Consider the following 17863-nt stretch of genomic DNA (forward strand, 5'->3'; position numbering starts at 1 on the left):
TAGCCAGAGACTGCTCTAGGTGCCCAAGGTGCACCCGCGCCCGGTCGCCCGCGCGCGTACCCAACCCACCCACACGCCCGTTCCTCGCTCGCACGCGTGGCGGCAAGAAGCTGGCAAACTTCACGCGTCCTGCCCTGGCGTGATGGGAGCTCTTGCGCGAGAGAAAGGTCGGGGTCGTCTCCTGCTTCGGATTCAGAGGCAAGCTCCGGAGCCTGCTGCGGATTAACAGGATAAAAGAGAGCGAGCAAGAGGAGCGAGCAGAGGAGAAGGGAGAGGAGCCGAGCGGGGAAAGCCGCAATGCCTGTTGCTTGGAAGGGGATCGTGGCGGATTCGGTCGGCTCCCCCCGCAGCTCGCCTTTCCCGCTTCCCCCCTCGGGCTGCGGGGCTCCGGAGGGCAGCTTCGGCCAGCGGCGGGAGGCGAGCGGCGGAAGGTGAGCCGGATCCCAGCCCTCCACCCCCCCCCCCCCGGGTTAGAAGCGGGAGGAAGGCGAGCGCGGGAAGCGGGGCGGGAGAGCTCAGCCATGGCTCCTCCGGCGAGAAGGGCGAAGCGGGAGCGAGATCCGGAGACCCGCGCGGAGGAGGAGGAGAAGCGGAGTTGCAGGGAGAGATGGTGTGCTGCAACTTTGCCTGCATCGTGGAAAGTTGTCTCTGGTTTCATTCCTCCCTTCCCTTCCCTCCCCATGCAAAATAATAATATATTTATATTTTATTTTTTTAAAGAGAGGAGGCAAACGTGCACCACATGCATGCTTACTCAGAAGTAAGCTCCGTTGTGTGCAGCGGGGCTTACTCCCAGGCAAAAGTGTGCGGTTAAGATTGCAGCCTTGCAGAAGAAGCCTGGTTACACCTCTTCCGCTTCAGCGTCCGTGCGGGAGGAGAGGCAGGGGGATTGCAAATTTAAAACGGGCTTTCAAATTTGGTTGCAAAGGTCTTTTCAAAACCTAAAGCCTGGGGGTAATAATAAAAATAATAGCTGGGTTTTCAGAAGGGGCGGGAAAGGGGTGTGTGTGGTGGCCCCGCCAAATCCCCGGCTCCCAGGTAAGGCAGTCGGCTGCATTGCCCAAGGTGCATGGCTAGACATGCATCCGACAGCTCACTTTATTTTGGCTCCCAGGCACGACGCAGAATCCTGTTCTGTACTCAGCTGAAGCTTGGTTCTCCCATTCTGCCTGGGTGGGTTGTGCATGTGTGTGTACGTGTATATGCGCGTGAGTGTGTAAGAGAGAGAAATGAAAGACCCTTTGCATTAGGTATGAAGCCGCTGATTTGGTGCCCTCTCGTGGCTCTCCGTTTCATACCATTATATCGTGTGTGTGTATATGTATCTGTATATAAAACCATGGAAAATATATATTAAAAAAAGCAAGAGGTTGCAATTCCTTAAGCACAAGTTTTAAAAGGTGAGGAAATAAGGACATTGGTCTTGGGGAAGAAACTTAGCCTGTGTGTAAGAACCACTGGGATCATCTTGAATGTAAATCTATGCAGCAACTGGATCTAGACAATGCCATTTTTCATGGTGGATTTTAGTACTTGAAACCTCTCAGCATCCTTTTCAAGAAGAATTTTGGAAATGGCATTTTTCGTGCTTCTGTAAGTTTCAGTTCCACTTAACAAACGAAGAACAAATTAGTTTCTTTCCTAGCTGGTTTCTTAGTACGTATACAGTATCTTACTTCAGATCTTACAGTAGTAGACATTTCCTCTGGCTCTGCATCAAGATCCCCCCAATACTTTCTTTAAAAAATCAAGGAAACATCAGAAAATGAACAACCCCGAAATTATTGCTAAATGCCCCCTGGAAAAAAATGCCAAAAAATTTACCTCTTCACTGTTAATGTGCTGCTTTGCAAGGATGGGCATTCACAGGTTGCATATAGCCATATAAGATAGTATTATTCTAGGTTTGCTTTGAAAGGTTTGCAAACAGCTCTTTCTCCCTTTTCTGGAAAATGAGTAGGACTTTACGGCTGCTGATTATGCCTGCCACAGCAGCAAACAGAAAAAGGGGTGTGTGGCAAGACTGTTCCATTCTGGAAAACCAAAATGTGTTGTCTGAAGTTAGGGTTTTCCTTTAATTTTAAAAAATTGTAGAGGCGTGCCATCTGCAGTGGTAAGATGCCTGTAAATACTGGCATGCCCTGGGGGAATATAGGCGTTCCTTAGACAGGCTTGTGGGACTGCATACCTTCGCTGGGAAAAGAACATGCATGTCACAATTCCTGCATGATGCTTGTAGAGGTGGCTCAAGTTATTTTGCTGCCTGAGGCAAGGGACAAGATGGCTCCCTCCCATTCCAAGTTCAGAAAATGATTAGGCTGGTTGTTGAATCTTGCTTCCACACTGGCCATGGGGTAGTCTGGGGTGCATGACTGGCCTGGTTGGCAGCGCACACAGAACCCAAATGAAGCTGAAGATTCAGGGCAGGCAAAATTAAAGTGCTTCTTCACACAGCGCGGGAGAGTTCTGTTGCGTTCAGGTCTTGCTTGTGGGCTTTCCATAAGCATCTGGTTGGCCACTGTGAGAAGAGAGAGCTGAACTAGATGGGCCTTTGGTCTGATCCAGCAGGGCTCCAAGAAGAGGAGGGCTCCAGCGTGCAGAGGAGGAACAATGGGGAGGGGTGGGGCCTGATACTGCTGCCTGCTAGCAGCTGCTGCCTGAGGCAGTTACCTCACTCTGCCTAATGGCAGGGCCAACCCTGCAGGTACAATGTGTTTCTTTGTGTGTGTTTGCACCTTAAACAAAGGACATTCCATGGTGACCTTAGGCATCCTATTATTTAAGGCCACATCTACACCGTACAGCAGAGGGTGTTCCGCAAAGAATCCCGGGAACTGCACTTGACCCCTCACAGAGCTACGATTCCCAACACCCTTGAAAGGCAACTGTTCCCAGGATTACGTGTGAGATAGCAGTGTGCTTTAAACGCACGGTGTAGATATAACCTAAGTTACCCAATGCTCATTCAGTAGTCAGAGCTGCCCTATACCAGCTTTACCTGGGAGTGAGCCACATTTAATTCAATGGGACTTAACTCCTAAATACACATACATAAGGTCGTGCTGTAATTAACTTCCAAGATGGAAGTTCTGAACTTTTCAGTACAGTTATTTATTCATTTGTTCATTCTAAACCTATTTTTGTCCATTAATTTAAGGCGACAACTCTCAAGAGTGACTCGCAACAGTCTGGAGCAAAGACCGAGATCATGTAGAATAGTACAACCCGAGTAAAGTGTTGTTGTTTTTTTTAAAAAAAGAAAAACAGATGCACTGCTAGAAGCCATCAAGATTGAAATAATCTTGAGAGTTGTGCTAGGAAGTCTGGCTAAATGCACACAGTTATTTACCTGCTGTCAAAAAGGATATCAAATTTGGCACCAGGTAAGCCTGCCTGGCGGGACGCGGGTGGCGCTGTGGTCTAAACCACAGAGCCTAGGGTTTGCCGATCAGAAAGGTCGGTGGTTCGAATCCCCACGACAGAGTGAGCTCCCATTGCTTGGTCCCTGCTCCTGCCAACCTAGCAGTTTGAAAGCACATCAAAGTGCAAGTAGATAAATAGGTACCGCTCCGGCGGGAAGGTAAACAGCGTTTCCGTGCATTGCTCTGGTTCGCCAGAAGCGGCTTTGTCATGCTGGCCACATGACCCGGAAGCTGTCTGCGGACAAACGCCGGCTCCCTCAGCCTATAGAGCGAGATGAGCGCGCAACCCCAGAGTCGTCCGTGACTGGACCTAATGTCAGGGGTACCTTTACCTTTAAGCCTGCCTGGCAGAGAGATTCCATGTGTGCAGTTGCCACAGTGGAGAAGGCCTTCTAGCTCAGGGCTAGCCCTAGTGCTAGGCAGAGAAAGGCAGCAGAACCTGGGGGCCAGGGAACAGTAGCAAGGCTTTGTGGGCTCAGGCTTATGCATTGCCACATGGCCTTATCCCAGTGCCATTAGCTAGCTTGCTGCCCTCGGGGGCAATGGAAGACACTGTTCTGCTAGCATTGAAGTACAATGTGACCTGTGACTCATCACTAGCCATCAGATGAGCACGTTCCATACAAGCCTGCCCTTGCTATTGTGAGAACGGGCTGATCCCATGCCACTCTACAGTCCCGATTTGAGCAGAACACCCCGGAATTACAGAAGACCATCTTGGCTTCTGTACTGGATCCTGAAATGTCCAGGGGTTTTTCAGGTCGGCTCTCTGGTGCAAGTCAGCTGGCTCGCACCAAAGCACCGGACCGAAAAAACGAACAAACAATTGCTCAAGAGAGCTCAGGACGGGGGAAAAAAAGGAGCGTCCTGATTTTGGTCACTGGGATGTTGATCTGAAACCTTGCCTGCAAGTCTTGCCCGCAGGTATAGGCAAGACTTTATATCTGGAGACTGGTGCCATTTCCTAGACAGAAACCCACCCTAATGGCTGAGGCTGCATCAGTTGTGACTTCATTCCCCGTTCCGTTCCAAAGACTTCCTATTCCAAAGCAGTGCAACTCGGTACTTTTGAACCTTTAATTGGCCGATCTGTTGCCAGCAGGGCTTTCCCAACCTGCTTTGCTCTCTTAGGGAAAGCAACTCATCATTTGCAGAGGCTGGAAACACTCCGTGAATCCCTTTCACCATTTAATGGGATTGCCTTCCTGGCAAAAGACCCATTTGCTTGAAAGGGAGGGAAAGACCCAAACATCTTTGCTTGGCTCGTTTCATGGAAATCCGGACCAAATTACCTTCATAAAAAACACAGGCTCAAGACCTTTTATAGCTCCTCAGAGCTGGAGGACCGATTTCAGAAAATCCACCAGGCATAATTGGCTTTTTGAAATAGGCAGAATCCCTATTGATCCAAATTCGGAAAGACTATCCTTCCACTGATAGTAGAGTTTTGATCACAGCAAGAACGGCATGTTCTATTTGGAGAGAGAGAAATTGTTTCCTAAGTATAATAATTTTCTTTTCCCATTGTTTTTTTTAAAAAAGCAACCACACATACTTTTAACCTTCATGAATGCAAGTTACAGCACAGAAAGCCTTGGAAACAACAACATCTACGGGTTCTTTATTTTAAAGCAGTGTTTCCCAAACTTGGGTCTCCAGCTGGTTTTTGGACTACAACTCCCATCATCCCTAGCTAGCAAGACCAGTGGTCAGGAGTGATGGGAACTGTAGTCAGAAAACAGCTGGAGACCCAAGTTTGGGAAGCACCGGTTTAGAGAAAAGGGAGATAAGAGGCGATATGATAAGAGTAAAATTATGTGGAGAAAATGGACAGAGACAAGGTTTTCTCCCTTAATGCTAGAACTTGGGGCCACCCAATGAAGCTGAATGCTGGAAGACAAAAGAAAATACTTCTTTTTCACACAGTGCAGAGTTAAACTATGGCATTCCCTCCCACAAGTGACGACCACCAGGTTAGATGGCATTAAAAGATCAGACATTCATGGAGATGGCTGCCAGTGGCTACTAGCCATCACAGAGCAAGTTCTCCAGAGCTTTTTCTTCAGGTTGCTTATTCAGCAAAACAGGGGGTGGGGTGGGGGGTGGGACACACATGGAGAGAAAGTAAAATGTAGTCATGGTGTTGGAAGCTCAAAGTATGTACCTTGCAACAATCTAGGCAGATTTGCAGTGTGACCCCATTCCACCTTGAGGCTACCTTAGCCATGCTGTTGACACTGCAGTCCAAACCTGCAGCTGACTTCTGGCCGAGTCATGTAGCTGTAGAACATCAAGCCACTCTGGAAGCCCACAAGCCAATGGCCATAGCATGGAACCAAACATTCCCCAACACCGTCTTCTGGGAGTGGCCACCCAAGAAGAACCTGAATTGCTATAATAAAGTACCTTTCAAATCTAATCCCGACCTAGAAAGATGCCATAGTCAATGGTACTGAGAGCTACAGAGTGATCCGAGAGGTCTAACTGCCCTGATACATTCTCCGGCACATGCCACCCACCAGGGTAGCCAAGGGACAGAACCCAGACTGGAAAGGACCCAAGCCATCACCCCAAACTCCTGGGAAGTTGAGAGGCTGCTTAAAAACCATAGTTGTCTATGGTCAAGTGGCTTCTTGGTGAAATTTGACTTCTCTGGGACTGGTCTCATTACCACCCCCTTGAGGCAGACAGGAACAACTCCATTGATGTAGCCGCATTGTGTACATTAAGAGCAATGGCTTGGGTGGGTGCAAGCTTGCTCTCCAGCCGCACCTTGGCTGCTGTTAGGGTTGCCAGACTCAATAGAAAACAGGACTTCCGTGCCTTTAATTGCCCTGCTCTCTTGAGTCTGGAAACCTTAAAGAGAAACCAGCAGACCCTTTGCTTGGAAATTAAACCAAGGGTCTGCTGGTTTCTCTTTAAGGTTTCCAGACTCAAAAGAGAGCAGGGCAATTAAAGGCACAGAAGTCCTGTCCACTACTGAGTCTGGCAACCCTAGCGGCTGTACCCATTCTGAAGCACTTCCATTTGGGTCCCGGTAGTTATGTGAGATGAGTGTGGAAGAAGTTCTGCATTAGGAAGTGGCTGCACGTCAGATTTGCCTCGCGGCGCTTCCACCCTGATCACGGTGCCAAGCCATTGCAAAATCTAGCAGCCCTTTCAGTGCGGAGTGAGAGTTGACGTTGACATGTGGGCACAAAAGGGCTTATCTGATGCCAGCATGTCTGAAGCCTTCTCCTAGTAGGTTTCCTTTCTCGGCTAGTCCCCTCCTCCCCGACGTCTTTCCCTCCCCAGTTGCAGTCTATTTTTAAATGACAACACTGGGTGGAGAACATAATTGCAGAACTCCGCGTGGGTGACCTCAGCTTGCTGACACCACGTGGGGCACACTGCTGGCGGCTGACACAGGCACGCTTTTGTAGTGACTTGGGTGGCACCAAAGGACACTGAGTTCATGGGGGCTCTTTGCCTGTGACCTACGGGGTCAGCCCCGGCCCACACATGAGGCAAGTTGAGGCAGCTGCCTCAGGCAGGAGGATCCAGAGGGGCAGCAGATCTGGCCTCTGAGGAATGTATTGCCTGCCTGCTGCTGCTGCTGCCACCGCCACAGTAACAGCAATAGCTGCGGCACACTTCTTGGAAGCCAGACCTGCCACCTGGATGTCCCTATTTTCATTGGAGAAATGTTGAACGGTATTCACCTCCTCAGTAGCTCTCCCAATGCTGCCTCTATGGCAGCCTCTTGACAAAAAGAGGTGTTGCTGGTCTCCTCCCAGCTCCTACCCTTGTTCCCAATATAGTCTGCCTCAGCGCCAGTCCTGCCTATGGCCTTCTCCTCCTCATCCTGGAGAGCAGTGACTAGTGGGGTGCCCCAGGGTTCTGTCTTGTGCCCAGCCTTATCCAACATCTTTATCAATGACTTGGATGATGGGCTTGAGGGCATCCTGAGCAAGTTTGCAGATGACACCAAATTGGGAGGGGTGGCTAATACCCCAGAGGACAGGATAACACTTCAAAATGACCTTAAAAGATTAGACAACTGGGCCAAAGCAAACAAGATGAATTTTAACAGGGAGAAATGTAAAGTACTACACTTGGGCAAAAAAATTGAAAGGCACAAATATAGGATGGGAGACACTTGGCTTGAGAGCAGTACATGTGAAAAGGATCTAGGAGTCTTGGTAGACCACAAACTTGACATGAGTCAACAGTGTGATGCAGCAGCTAAAAAAGACAATGCAATTCTGGGCTGCATCAGTAGTATAGCATCTAGATCAAGGGAAGTAATAGTACCACTGTATTCTGCTCTGGTCAGACCTCACCTGGAGTACTGTGTCCAGTTCTCGGCACCACAGTTCAAGAAGGATACTGACAAGCTGGAACTTGTCCAGAAGAGGGCAACCAAAATGGTCAAAGGCCTGGAAACGATGCCTTATGAGGAACGGCTTAGGGAGCTGGGCATGTTTAGCCTGGAGAAGAGAAGGTTCAGGGGTGATATGATAGCCATGTTCAAATATATAAAAGGATGTCATATAGAGGAAGGAGAAAGGTTGTTTTCTGCTGCTCCAGAGAAGTGGACATGGAACAATGGACTCAAACTACAAGAAAGAAGATTCCACCTAAACATTAGGAAGAACTTCCTGACAGTAAGAGCTGTTTGGCAGTGGAATTTGCTACCAAGGAGTGTGGTGGAGTCTCCTTCTTTGGAGGTCTTTAATCAGAGGCTTGACAGGCATATGTCAAGAATGCTTTGATGGTGTTTCCTGCTTGGCATGGGGTTGGACTGGATGGCCCTTGTGGTCTCTTCCAACTCTATGATTCTATGATTCTATCTGAGAGGTGGCTAGAAATGATTTGCCCCCAATTTGTCATAGCGGAAAGGAGCGGGCAGCTCTTCCATTGAATGGGCAATCTCAGGTCATCTGCTGGGATTTGAAGGGGTTCCTTGTAGATATTATTGTGGACATTCCCATTTCTCCTAGCAGTGGGAATGTCTAGCGGGGCTGACCAGGTTTGGTTCCCTTTAGGAGGCAGTCACTGTAGGCTTATTGGGACTTTTAAACACAGTCATACCTTGGAAGTCAAACAGAATCCGTTCCGGAAGTCCATTTGACTTCCAGAATGTTCGGAAACCAAGGCATGGCTTCCAATTGGCTGCAAGAAGGTCCTGCAGCCAATCGGAACCCACGTCAGACGTTCAGGTTCCAAAGAACGTTCGCAAACCGGAACACTTACTTCCGGGTTTGCGGCGTTTGGGAGCCAAAATGCTCGACTCGCGAGGTGTTTGGGATCCAAGGTACGGGCTGTATTTCATTTCATTTACATGCATGCGTGCAGATAGAGCGTAGGTGGAGGCCATGCCGAACACAATCAAAAGTCCGTGGCTCCCACAGCAGGTTTCTAGAGAGATGCAGCCACTATCCCCAAATGCAGGGGAAGACCTTGGTAAGGCCTTGTGCCAGGTCAAAATTTGGCACGCCCTGGCCCTTGCGCCGCTAAGCGAGGTGCCAGGCTTTGGAAAGGAGGCACTAGGATCTGGCTGCATCTTAGGGTCCCTCTGTCTCCTTCCCAAAGCTGAGCAATCACTAACAAGGCTTTAGGTTGCAGTGCCCTACATCTGCCTCTGCTCACAGAGCCCAAACTCAGCTCTCTATTTCTTTTCCCTCTTCAGTCTCACTCAAACGCAGTCTTTCTTCACACTCCTGGATTACATTTTAATCCTATTTGGGAAGGGGAAGTCTGACACGTTCTCTAATTGGTTTTTTCATATACAGAACCATCCAGAGTGTCACTATATCAGGAAGCAGTTGTCTGACTGTTCGTTCTTATGGAGATGCATTAAAATGCAGTTTCCCTTAACAAAAGGACATGTCTGTCTGTCTGGAGCCTGGCCAGCAGATCTGACCAGCTTTAGGTAGTCCTCCTGGCCCTGCCCAGACCCCCAATCTCACAGCAATGTTGTCGTGCTTGCCTCACCTGGCTGGTGAGAAGTTTTGGGGACATAGCAATCACCTGGGTTCACCAGTTACCTCCAGCAAAAGGTTACAGGCTGTTTATTAGCGTTTACTTACATATAGACAGGTCAGACACAGGTAGAGGTATAGCTTTAATTCTCCAAAGTCCACTGTGCTCACCTCAAGACCACCAGGGGAACAGCCTGTAACCCAACATGCTTTCTGAGGCAACTCAACTTTAAATGTACAGTGGTACCTCGGTTTAAGTACACAATTGGTTCTAGAAGTCTGTACTTAACCTGAAGCGAACTTTCCCATTGAAAGTAATGGAAAGTGGATTAATCTGTTCCAGACGGGTCCGCGGAGTACTTAAACTGAAAGTACTCAAACCGAAGCGTACTTAAATCGAGGTATGACTGTACACTGTGTGTACGAGCCCCTGTCTGTCTACCATTCTCTGAAAAACAGAATGCAGCAGCTAGACTGGTGACTGGGAGTGGCTGCCAAGACCACATAACACAGGTCCTCAAAGACCTACATTGGCTTCCTGTACGTTTCCGAGCACAATTCAAAGTGTTGGTGCTGACCTTTAAAGCCCTAAAAGGCCTCGGCCCAATATACCTGAAGGAGCGTCTCCAACCCCACCGTCCAGCTCTGAGGGCCTTCTGGCAGTTCCCTTACTGCAAGAAGTGAAGTTACAGGGAACCAGGCAGAGGGCCTTCTCAGTAGTGGCACCCGCCCTGTGTAAAGCCCTCCCGTCAGATGTCAAGGAAAGAAACAACTATCTGACTTTTAGAAGACCTCTGAAGGCAGCCCAGTTTAGGGATTTTTAATGTTTTTAATGTTTGATGTTTTATCGTGTTTTTAATATTCTGTTGGGAGCTGCCCAGAGTGGCTGGGGAAACCCAGCCAGATGGATGGAGTAGAAATAAATTATTATTATTATTATTATTATTATTATTATTATTATTATTATTATTATTATTTCTGACACAGACACCTTGTTGATCTCATGCCCAACTATTCCCCCTTCTCCAAAACAACTTTCTCCTTCCAGGACCGTTTCTGGCCATTTTCTAGTTATTGTGGGCAGCTCTGTACTGGATTTTTTTTTTTTTTTTGCAAACACAATTGCTGTTCATGGGGCACACTGTATAAAGTACCACCCTTTAAGCCCATTGTTTATAACGCAACTCCATGGTCCATGCCACTGTTGTCCTTATAATTTCAGGTGTGACCCAGTTTAAATGTAACACCTAGACACATGAGACTTCAGACAAGTTTGTTCTTTTTAAAACCCAGCATGAACAGTGCCACATTGAAATTGGGCCTGAGAACTTGGCACACCCCCAGCATTTTTAAAAAAAAGAAATGCAAGGATCTTAATCACGAAAGGAAGTTCAAGCAGCAATGAATTGTGCCTATGTGCGGTTTGTTTGTTTTTTGTTTAAAGGAAAAGATGTTTATTGAACACAAGTGTATTTGAATGCAAGTCTCTTGCAAGATTAGGGAGACTAAATTCCACACCAGAGTGTCAGATTCCACCACTTAGCAGATGACAAGCAGGGCCCTCTCTGTTGATGATACAGAAACAGTGGCTCAGATGACTAGGTGAGGAAATGAGAAAGTGACATAAGCCGGCAATTGATGCTCCAGAGCAGGGAGTGCTCTCTGGCTTCAATATTGGGGACTTCCTATTCAATTCTGAGCCCAATTTAAAGTGCTGGCCTTTAAAGCCCTAAATGGTGTGGGACCCTGCGGGAACACTATCTCCCATCCCAGTCTGTCCGTGCCTTGAGATCTTCAGCAGAAGCTGTCCTCTAATTTCACCTTTGAAGGTGGCCATGTGTCCTACCTCTCAGAAGACAATACAGTGGTACCTCGGTTTACGTACATAATTGGTTCCGGAAGTCTGTACTTAACCTGAAGCGTACTTAACCTGAAGCGAACTTTCCCATTGAAAGTAATGGAAAGTGGATTAATCTGTTCCAGACAGTTCCACGGAGTACTCAACCTGAAGCATAATTAACCTGAAGCGAACTTTCCCATTGAAAGTAATGGAAAGTGGATTAATCTGTTCCAGACGGGTCCGCGGTGTACTCAACCTGAAGCGTACTTAACCTGAAGTATGAGTGTAATTGGTTCTGGAAGTCCGTACTTAACCTGAAGTGTACTTAACCTGAAGTGAACTTTCCCATTGAAAGTAATGGAAAGCGGATTAATCCGTTCCAGACTAAAAGTACTCAAACCGAAGCGTACTTAAACCGAGGTATGACTGTACTCTATTTGAAGGGGCGGTCAGAGGAGAGTCCTCTGCTTACCCTTTTGAGGTAAAATGACGCAGGTTTGAGGCAAAAAAAAGTACTTCACACTATGCGTAGTAAAGCCGAGGAATTTGCTCCCACTGAAGGCAATGGTGGTCACCAAGTATGAAGGAGGACAAGGCTCTCCAATGGCTGCTAGACATGATGGCTACTGGTATGCTCTTCCTCCTTGTTGGAGGCAGTGTGTTTCTGAATACCGATTGCTGGAAACCACAGGACAGGAGAGTGTTCTTGCACTCATGTTCATGTTTGTGGGCTTCCCACAGACATTTGGTTGGTCACTGAGAGAATGGGATGCAGAAGTACCGTAGGTGGATCATTGTCCGGGCCCAGCAGTCTCTTGCCATGTCCTATGAGAACGTACACACACACACACACACACACACTTTATTGAAAAATAAGTATATAATTATAAGAGCACTGGGTAAAATGAGAAGAAGAAAATAACACCCATGTAAAAAAACAAAAACCTTATAAACATCACATGATTTTTATTGCAGTTCGCCTAAACTTAACCTTTATATAGTGTTGATAAAAATGAATTCCAAATACCGTTAGACTAAAGCTCCCATCATTCCTGACCATGGGCCATGCTGGCTGGGGATGATGGGAGTTGGAGTCCAGCAGGGGGTTGGACTAGATGACCCCTGGGGTACCTTCCAGCTCTACAATTCTGTGAATATCTGGAGGCCTACAGCTCACTCATTTGGGGGCAAACTCTGCACTGTTTTCGTATACTGTAACGCTCGTGCGCACCCATGTAAAAAAAAACCCAGGACCACATACAGTCGTACCTTGGATTGTGAACGCCTTGGTGCTTGGACGTTTTGGCTCCCAAGCGCCGCAAACCCGGAAGTGAATGTTTGCGAACGTTCTTTGGAACCCTAACATCCAACGAGGATTCCACGGCTTCTTATTGGCTGCAGGAGCTTCCTACAGCCAATCAGAAGCCGCGCTTTGGTTTCTGAACGTTTTGGAAGTTGAACGGACTTCCGGAATGGATTCCGTTCGACTTCCAAGGTACGACTGTACTTTGTTTTGGTGGCAGTGGTGTTTCATTGCAATGACGAAATGTTGCCTCAGCTCCAGTTTTGCCCTTGCTCTGTCTTTTCAGTTAGTGGTCTCCGAGCCGCAGCCTCCGAGGCTCCCCCAGAGGCAAAGGATTCCCACCAAGCGACTGATGACCGAGCGGCTTCACCGTGGCTCCCCAGATGCCCCGCCATGCCTTTCCTGGACTGGCTCCTCTACCACTCGGTTGCCATGTGGCTACTCCTCCAGAGTTTTGTCCTGATAGCCTTTTGCTTCCACTCTGCCACCACCTTCCCCAAGGGCTGTTACCCTTCTACCGAGGACGGCTTCAAAACCTTCCGTTGCAGCAAGGCCCAGCTCACTGTTATCCCGAGGGATATCCCCAACGACACCAACAAATTGTACCTGGATTACAACCAGATTTCTTTCCTGCCTAACGACGCCTTTCAGAACCTGCCCCTTCTGGTGGAACTCGACTTGTCTCACAACGCCATCAGCCGCGTGGAGGTCGGGGCCTTCCGGGGATTGTCAGAAAGCCTGCACGCTCTGGACCTGTCCTCTAACAAGCTGGTGTCTGTCAACAAAGATGTCTTCAGTGTGTTGAAAGCCAAAGCCAACCTCTCCAGCAACCCTTGGCTTTGCGACTGCACCCTCCAGCAGCTCGTCGAGAGGGTCGAGCTGGTCGCTGGCACCTCCGACGGGATCACCTGCGATGCCTCTGCCCGGAAGGAGCACATCGGCAAGCCCTTTCTGCAACTGGTGGGGGACATAGACTTTTGCAACATCTACAAGAAGACCACAGACATCGCCATGCTGGTCACCATGTTCGGCTGGTTCGCCATGGTGATCTCGTATTTGATCTACTACGTCCGGCAGAACCAAGAAGACGCCCGGCGGCACCTAGAATATCTCAAGTCCTTGCCCAGCAAGCAGAAGAAGTCGGAAGAGTCGTCTACCATTAGCACTGTGGTGTGACCAAACGCGGGACCCTCCCTCCGCCCCGCATCCTCAAGAAAACCGTAAGCAGATAAAAGAGATTCTACATCTCCATGTGGATCGTTGACCACTAGATGCTGGAATGCACAATGGCTGAAGAGACTGTTACTAAACAAAGAAATAAAACGACTTGGGGAGGCAGGGCCTTGCTTATACAGAAGGCCTCCCTTAGCATTTCTTTTCAAGCAATGAGCAACAAAAAAGGTTGAATTACTCGGCACACTTCCAAGGTAGGGATTAGTGCCAGGTTGAATCAACTACTTCCCAGCCTTGCCGTAAAGACTCCATCGTACACACACTTTGCAAAAAACCAACAACAACCCCTCTTTCTCTCATGATATAGAGTACCAAAAACCTGGAGAACTGCATCCTGGGATATATTCCCATCATGCAATGCTCCAGAAGGATTGGGAGTGAGATTTAGGCGAAGCTCAGGCTTAGTGGAGTGCTGTAGGTGTGCTGTTAAGATCCTGCGCATGTTTGCCCAGAAGTAAGTGCCACGGGCTTCTGTGCTGTTTACTCCTCAGTAAGTGTGCGCCGGACTTTAGAGGGTATTCCAAGGCCTGAAGTACGAAAGCCCTGAACAATATACAGTAATTACCAAGTGCTGGGAGGCGTTTTGAGCCGGTTATTAATGTGCAGGATTAGAGAGGATGAAACAAATTGCACCATCCCATTAATGCCGAATGTTCTCTTAGAACGCACACTAATAGCGCCACCACTTCCCCTGTCAGTTGCTTCTTATTGGGATTCGCCCCACCCCCTTTAATCATTTTCTTCTTTGCAGGAATCCATTAAAACATTCAGCATGGGGTGGGGAGTGGGGAAAGAATCAATGTTTTGAATTTTTAAGCCATTCTCTCACAGTTCTTGCTGCTGTTAAGATTTTTTTCTCTGGCCTGCTGGGAGAGGGAAAATCTTAACTAGCTCGAGTAATGCAATTCGGGGGTGGGGGTGGGAACAGGAATCGTTACCCACACTGACTCTCAAGGAACACAAAGAAGACATGCACAAACGCCCTCCACCCAGCAGACGGCAGGACCAGCAGAAAGGCTGTGACGGCAGAGACGCCGTTTACCTCTTCAAGCTAAGCTGATTTTTTTTTGCAGGGCCTCTGAGGAGTAGCATATGGCTCACCTGCACGGATCGGCCTTGCCGGGTGATGCCTGTCGTCCACCTGTCCATCCCCCTTCCTGTCGACTCCGCAGAGCAGACTTTTCCGCACCTGCCATATGATAGAGTCACATCCAGGCAAAGCTATTTCTACTGTGGATTGCCATCCACTGGATTGAGGGGTACTTGTGTTTACCCGTTTTCTCTTATAACGAGTGGCTGCATCATCACTATAGTAATCTGGGACTCCAAAAAAAAATTCCCACGATTCACAAGAGATTTGGCCATTTTGATAAAATAATTTTAAAACACACACACACACACACCAAACAGAATAATTCCTAACTGGGAATCATCAACAAGTAGCTGAGAATATATTGGCACCTATAGGCAAAATGCAACATTACCAAGAAATGTATAGTATCTTATCAGCATTCCCCCCCCCCAAAAAAAACAGGGAACATTGCAATTTTTGTTTTGCTAAGTTTTATGTACTTAAGAATAATAATCTTAAAAACCTGAACGCACATCGTCGCTGGTTTTCCAAAACGGATCAACTTTTTTATATGTGCTGTAGCAATAGCTGGATAATCCATTTTGCTGGAATGCTTCACTTCGAGCCATGGCAGTTATCAGAATGAAAATGCATATGGACTTATGCACCAATAGCATAAATACTTGGATCAGTAGTAAGGCACGAGATAATAGAAGACACATCTATAGACTAGAATCACGGGGTTGTGTTCTTTGAGACTTTTTTTTCCCCTTCAAAAAACGAAAATAGTTTTAGGCTCAAATTTGACAAGAATTGACCTGGGCTCCAAAGGTTTATTGTACTGTTACCTTTCCATTCGTCAGAACCGGAACTATGAACCCGGGAAAACAAAAGGGGACGGGGAACAGTTCACATGTCGCCCTTTTGTTATTTCTTCACTCACAGAAGTTGCCTGCTTGTTGTGAACAACAGTGATAAAAACGGAGCACATGCTTTTTTTCAGCTCCACTCGTGGAACTCAATAGTTTATTTATTTTGTCCAAGATCCTTATAACCTGCCCTTCCTCCAGTCTGGAAGCTCAGGGCAACTAACAGCCGCTGAATTAAACCATCGTACACAATTATGCCCGGGATTCTATAGCAAGTGTCGTTGAAACGTGGCTTTGTTTATAGTTTCGCTGGTACGCTAAATCTGCCAGCTCCTTAACTCCTTGTTTCCATCAAGACCTCAGATCTCGGCTGTGACATCCTCCATGGTCTGTTCTGAAATAATACCTTTACACAGAGCGGAGATCCGCCAGTTCCCATATGGAGAGGACCGCTCCTGTGAGTGAAGAGGGCATCAAAAGGGGAATGCCTGCATTGGTCCCAGTCGATAGCGCAGATCCGATCTGATCTCTCCTGCTAGCCAATACTGCATCACCTTTTATACAACACCAATGTGCCACATCAAAGGGTTGTTTTGTCTGGACTTTTCCAAACGCTGGAAGAAGTAAATTAAGGAGGACCTTAGGGAGGTATGCCGGGCTTGGGAGAGTTACTTCTACTTGCTCCAAACCTCGAGGGTGTTGAAATTGGAGATAAGAGCTGTGGGCAAGGGGGCACATCTGCGGCACACCACTCCAGACTGCAGATGTGACCTGGATATCCACCTGTATTCCTCATGTGCCTACCTGGTTCCTGCTTTTGGGGGGGGGAACGACGCCCTGCCAGGTTTCTAGACCATACGATAACTCTGCTCTGGCCCAAGAGCGGGCAAGAGATAGAGATTACATCCACCTGCCCTTCTCTCAAGTGCCCTTTATTGAGAGACATCCTCCTCCAGAGCTTTTCAGCCTGGTGTTCCAGGGCAGGCCTTTCTCTGTGTGTGGGGGACATTTATTATTTTTTTGCAAGTCCCACCTACTTTGTAGCAAAATACTCCCCTTGTTCTTCAAGAGGTCCCTCCTTCCGTTTCATTTACCAATAAAAGCCGAAACGCCTTCTTTTTCGAGAGAGAGAACACACTGCAATAGCCTACCACCAGACTTAAAAAGGGGCAGCTGGTCACCGAATGTTTCTCAGCAGAGGACCCAGAAGTCAGCTGACCTTCCACTGTGACCGTGCATTGAGGGAGCCCAGGAGGTGAGGAAGCCCCTAATGCGCACACTCTCTCTCTGTTGATCAGCAGCCTTATACCTTGACCTCTTCAAACTCAGTACCTCTTCTCTACATTCCCAGTATGCAGTAAGACCCCCCTCCATCGCAGCGTTGGCAGCCGGCCGGAGCTGCCGTTGGGAAAACCAAAGCAGCAGTTGCCTTGGAAAAGCTTATACACATGCGCACAAAGAAGAGAGGGGGAGAAAAGGAAGGAAGAAATTACTCTGGTAATAAGTAAAACCTTTCCTGGTTTATTCTTTTCTTTTGTTTCGCCCCCTCCTCCAAAGGTTATTTATTTCAGTTTCCCCCCATGAAAAAAGGCAAATAAACAAAAATTCAACAGGCTACATTGGAAGATGCTTGGCTGCTTTATGTGTGCGTGTGTGTGTCTTTGAAAACGTGCTTTTCACGCAAGGGTTGCACGGGTGATCTGGGCAGGGGTGGTTCAAGGCATTTGGGCAGAGCGTGGGTTTCGCTTGCAGGAGACCCGAGGTTCAATCCAGGTAGGGCTGGCAAAGCCCCATGTCTGTCTGGGCTGGAGTCAGATCCAGGACAGCACTAAAGTAATAAGTCACTGATGCCAGTGATGTTAATGCTTTATTCAAGTAAACCGAAATACAGCTCAGGCCCAGTGGTCTCAGCAACCCTTCCCAGCAGGTCTTGCCCCAAGGACATGGTTGCAAAGACTGAAGGTCCTCACCTTCCCACCCCTCTCTAAGGCTACTCCTCTCCCGGGTTTTCCCCACGCAGTCTCAAACTGCACAACTAATCTCTGTTCTGCCCTTTTAATTTCTCTGCACGTTCTAGTCGGGTCAGCCGGGGCCAGGAACGATCCACAGGCACAATGCAGGAACGAATCCAGCCCGTCTCTCCCATCAGCGCTCAGTGTTC

General features: G+C 48.1%; 1 protein-coding gene across 1 annotated transcript; it reads left to right on the forward strand.

Moving 5' to 3' along the window:
* Positions 1–371: 371 nt before the first annotated feature.
* LRRC3C (leucine rich repeat containing 3C) lies at positions 372–17637 on the forward strand. Its single transcript, XM_035136326.2, has 3 exons — positions 372–431; positions 12815–13955; positions 14835–17637. Exon 2 carries the CDS (start codon positions 12922–12924, stop codon positions 13702–13704), a length of 783 nt encoding a protein of 260 aa, XP_034992217.1. The 5' UTR covers positions 372–431; positions 12815–12921; the 3' UTR covers positions 13705–13955; positions 14835–17637.
* Positions 17638–17863: the final 226 nt, after the last annotated feature.

The sequence above is a fragment of the Zootoca vivipara genome, chromosome 13, assembly GCF_963506605.1.
Source record: "Zootoca vivipara chromosome 13, rZooViv1.1, whole genome shotgun sequence".
NCBI classification, from domain to species: domain Eukaryota; kingdom Metazoa; phylum Chordata; class Lepidosauria; order Squamata; family Lacertidae; genus Zootoca; species Zootoca vivipara.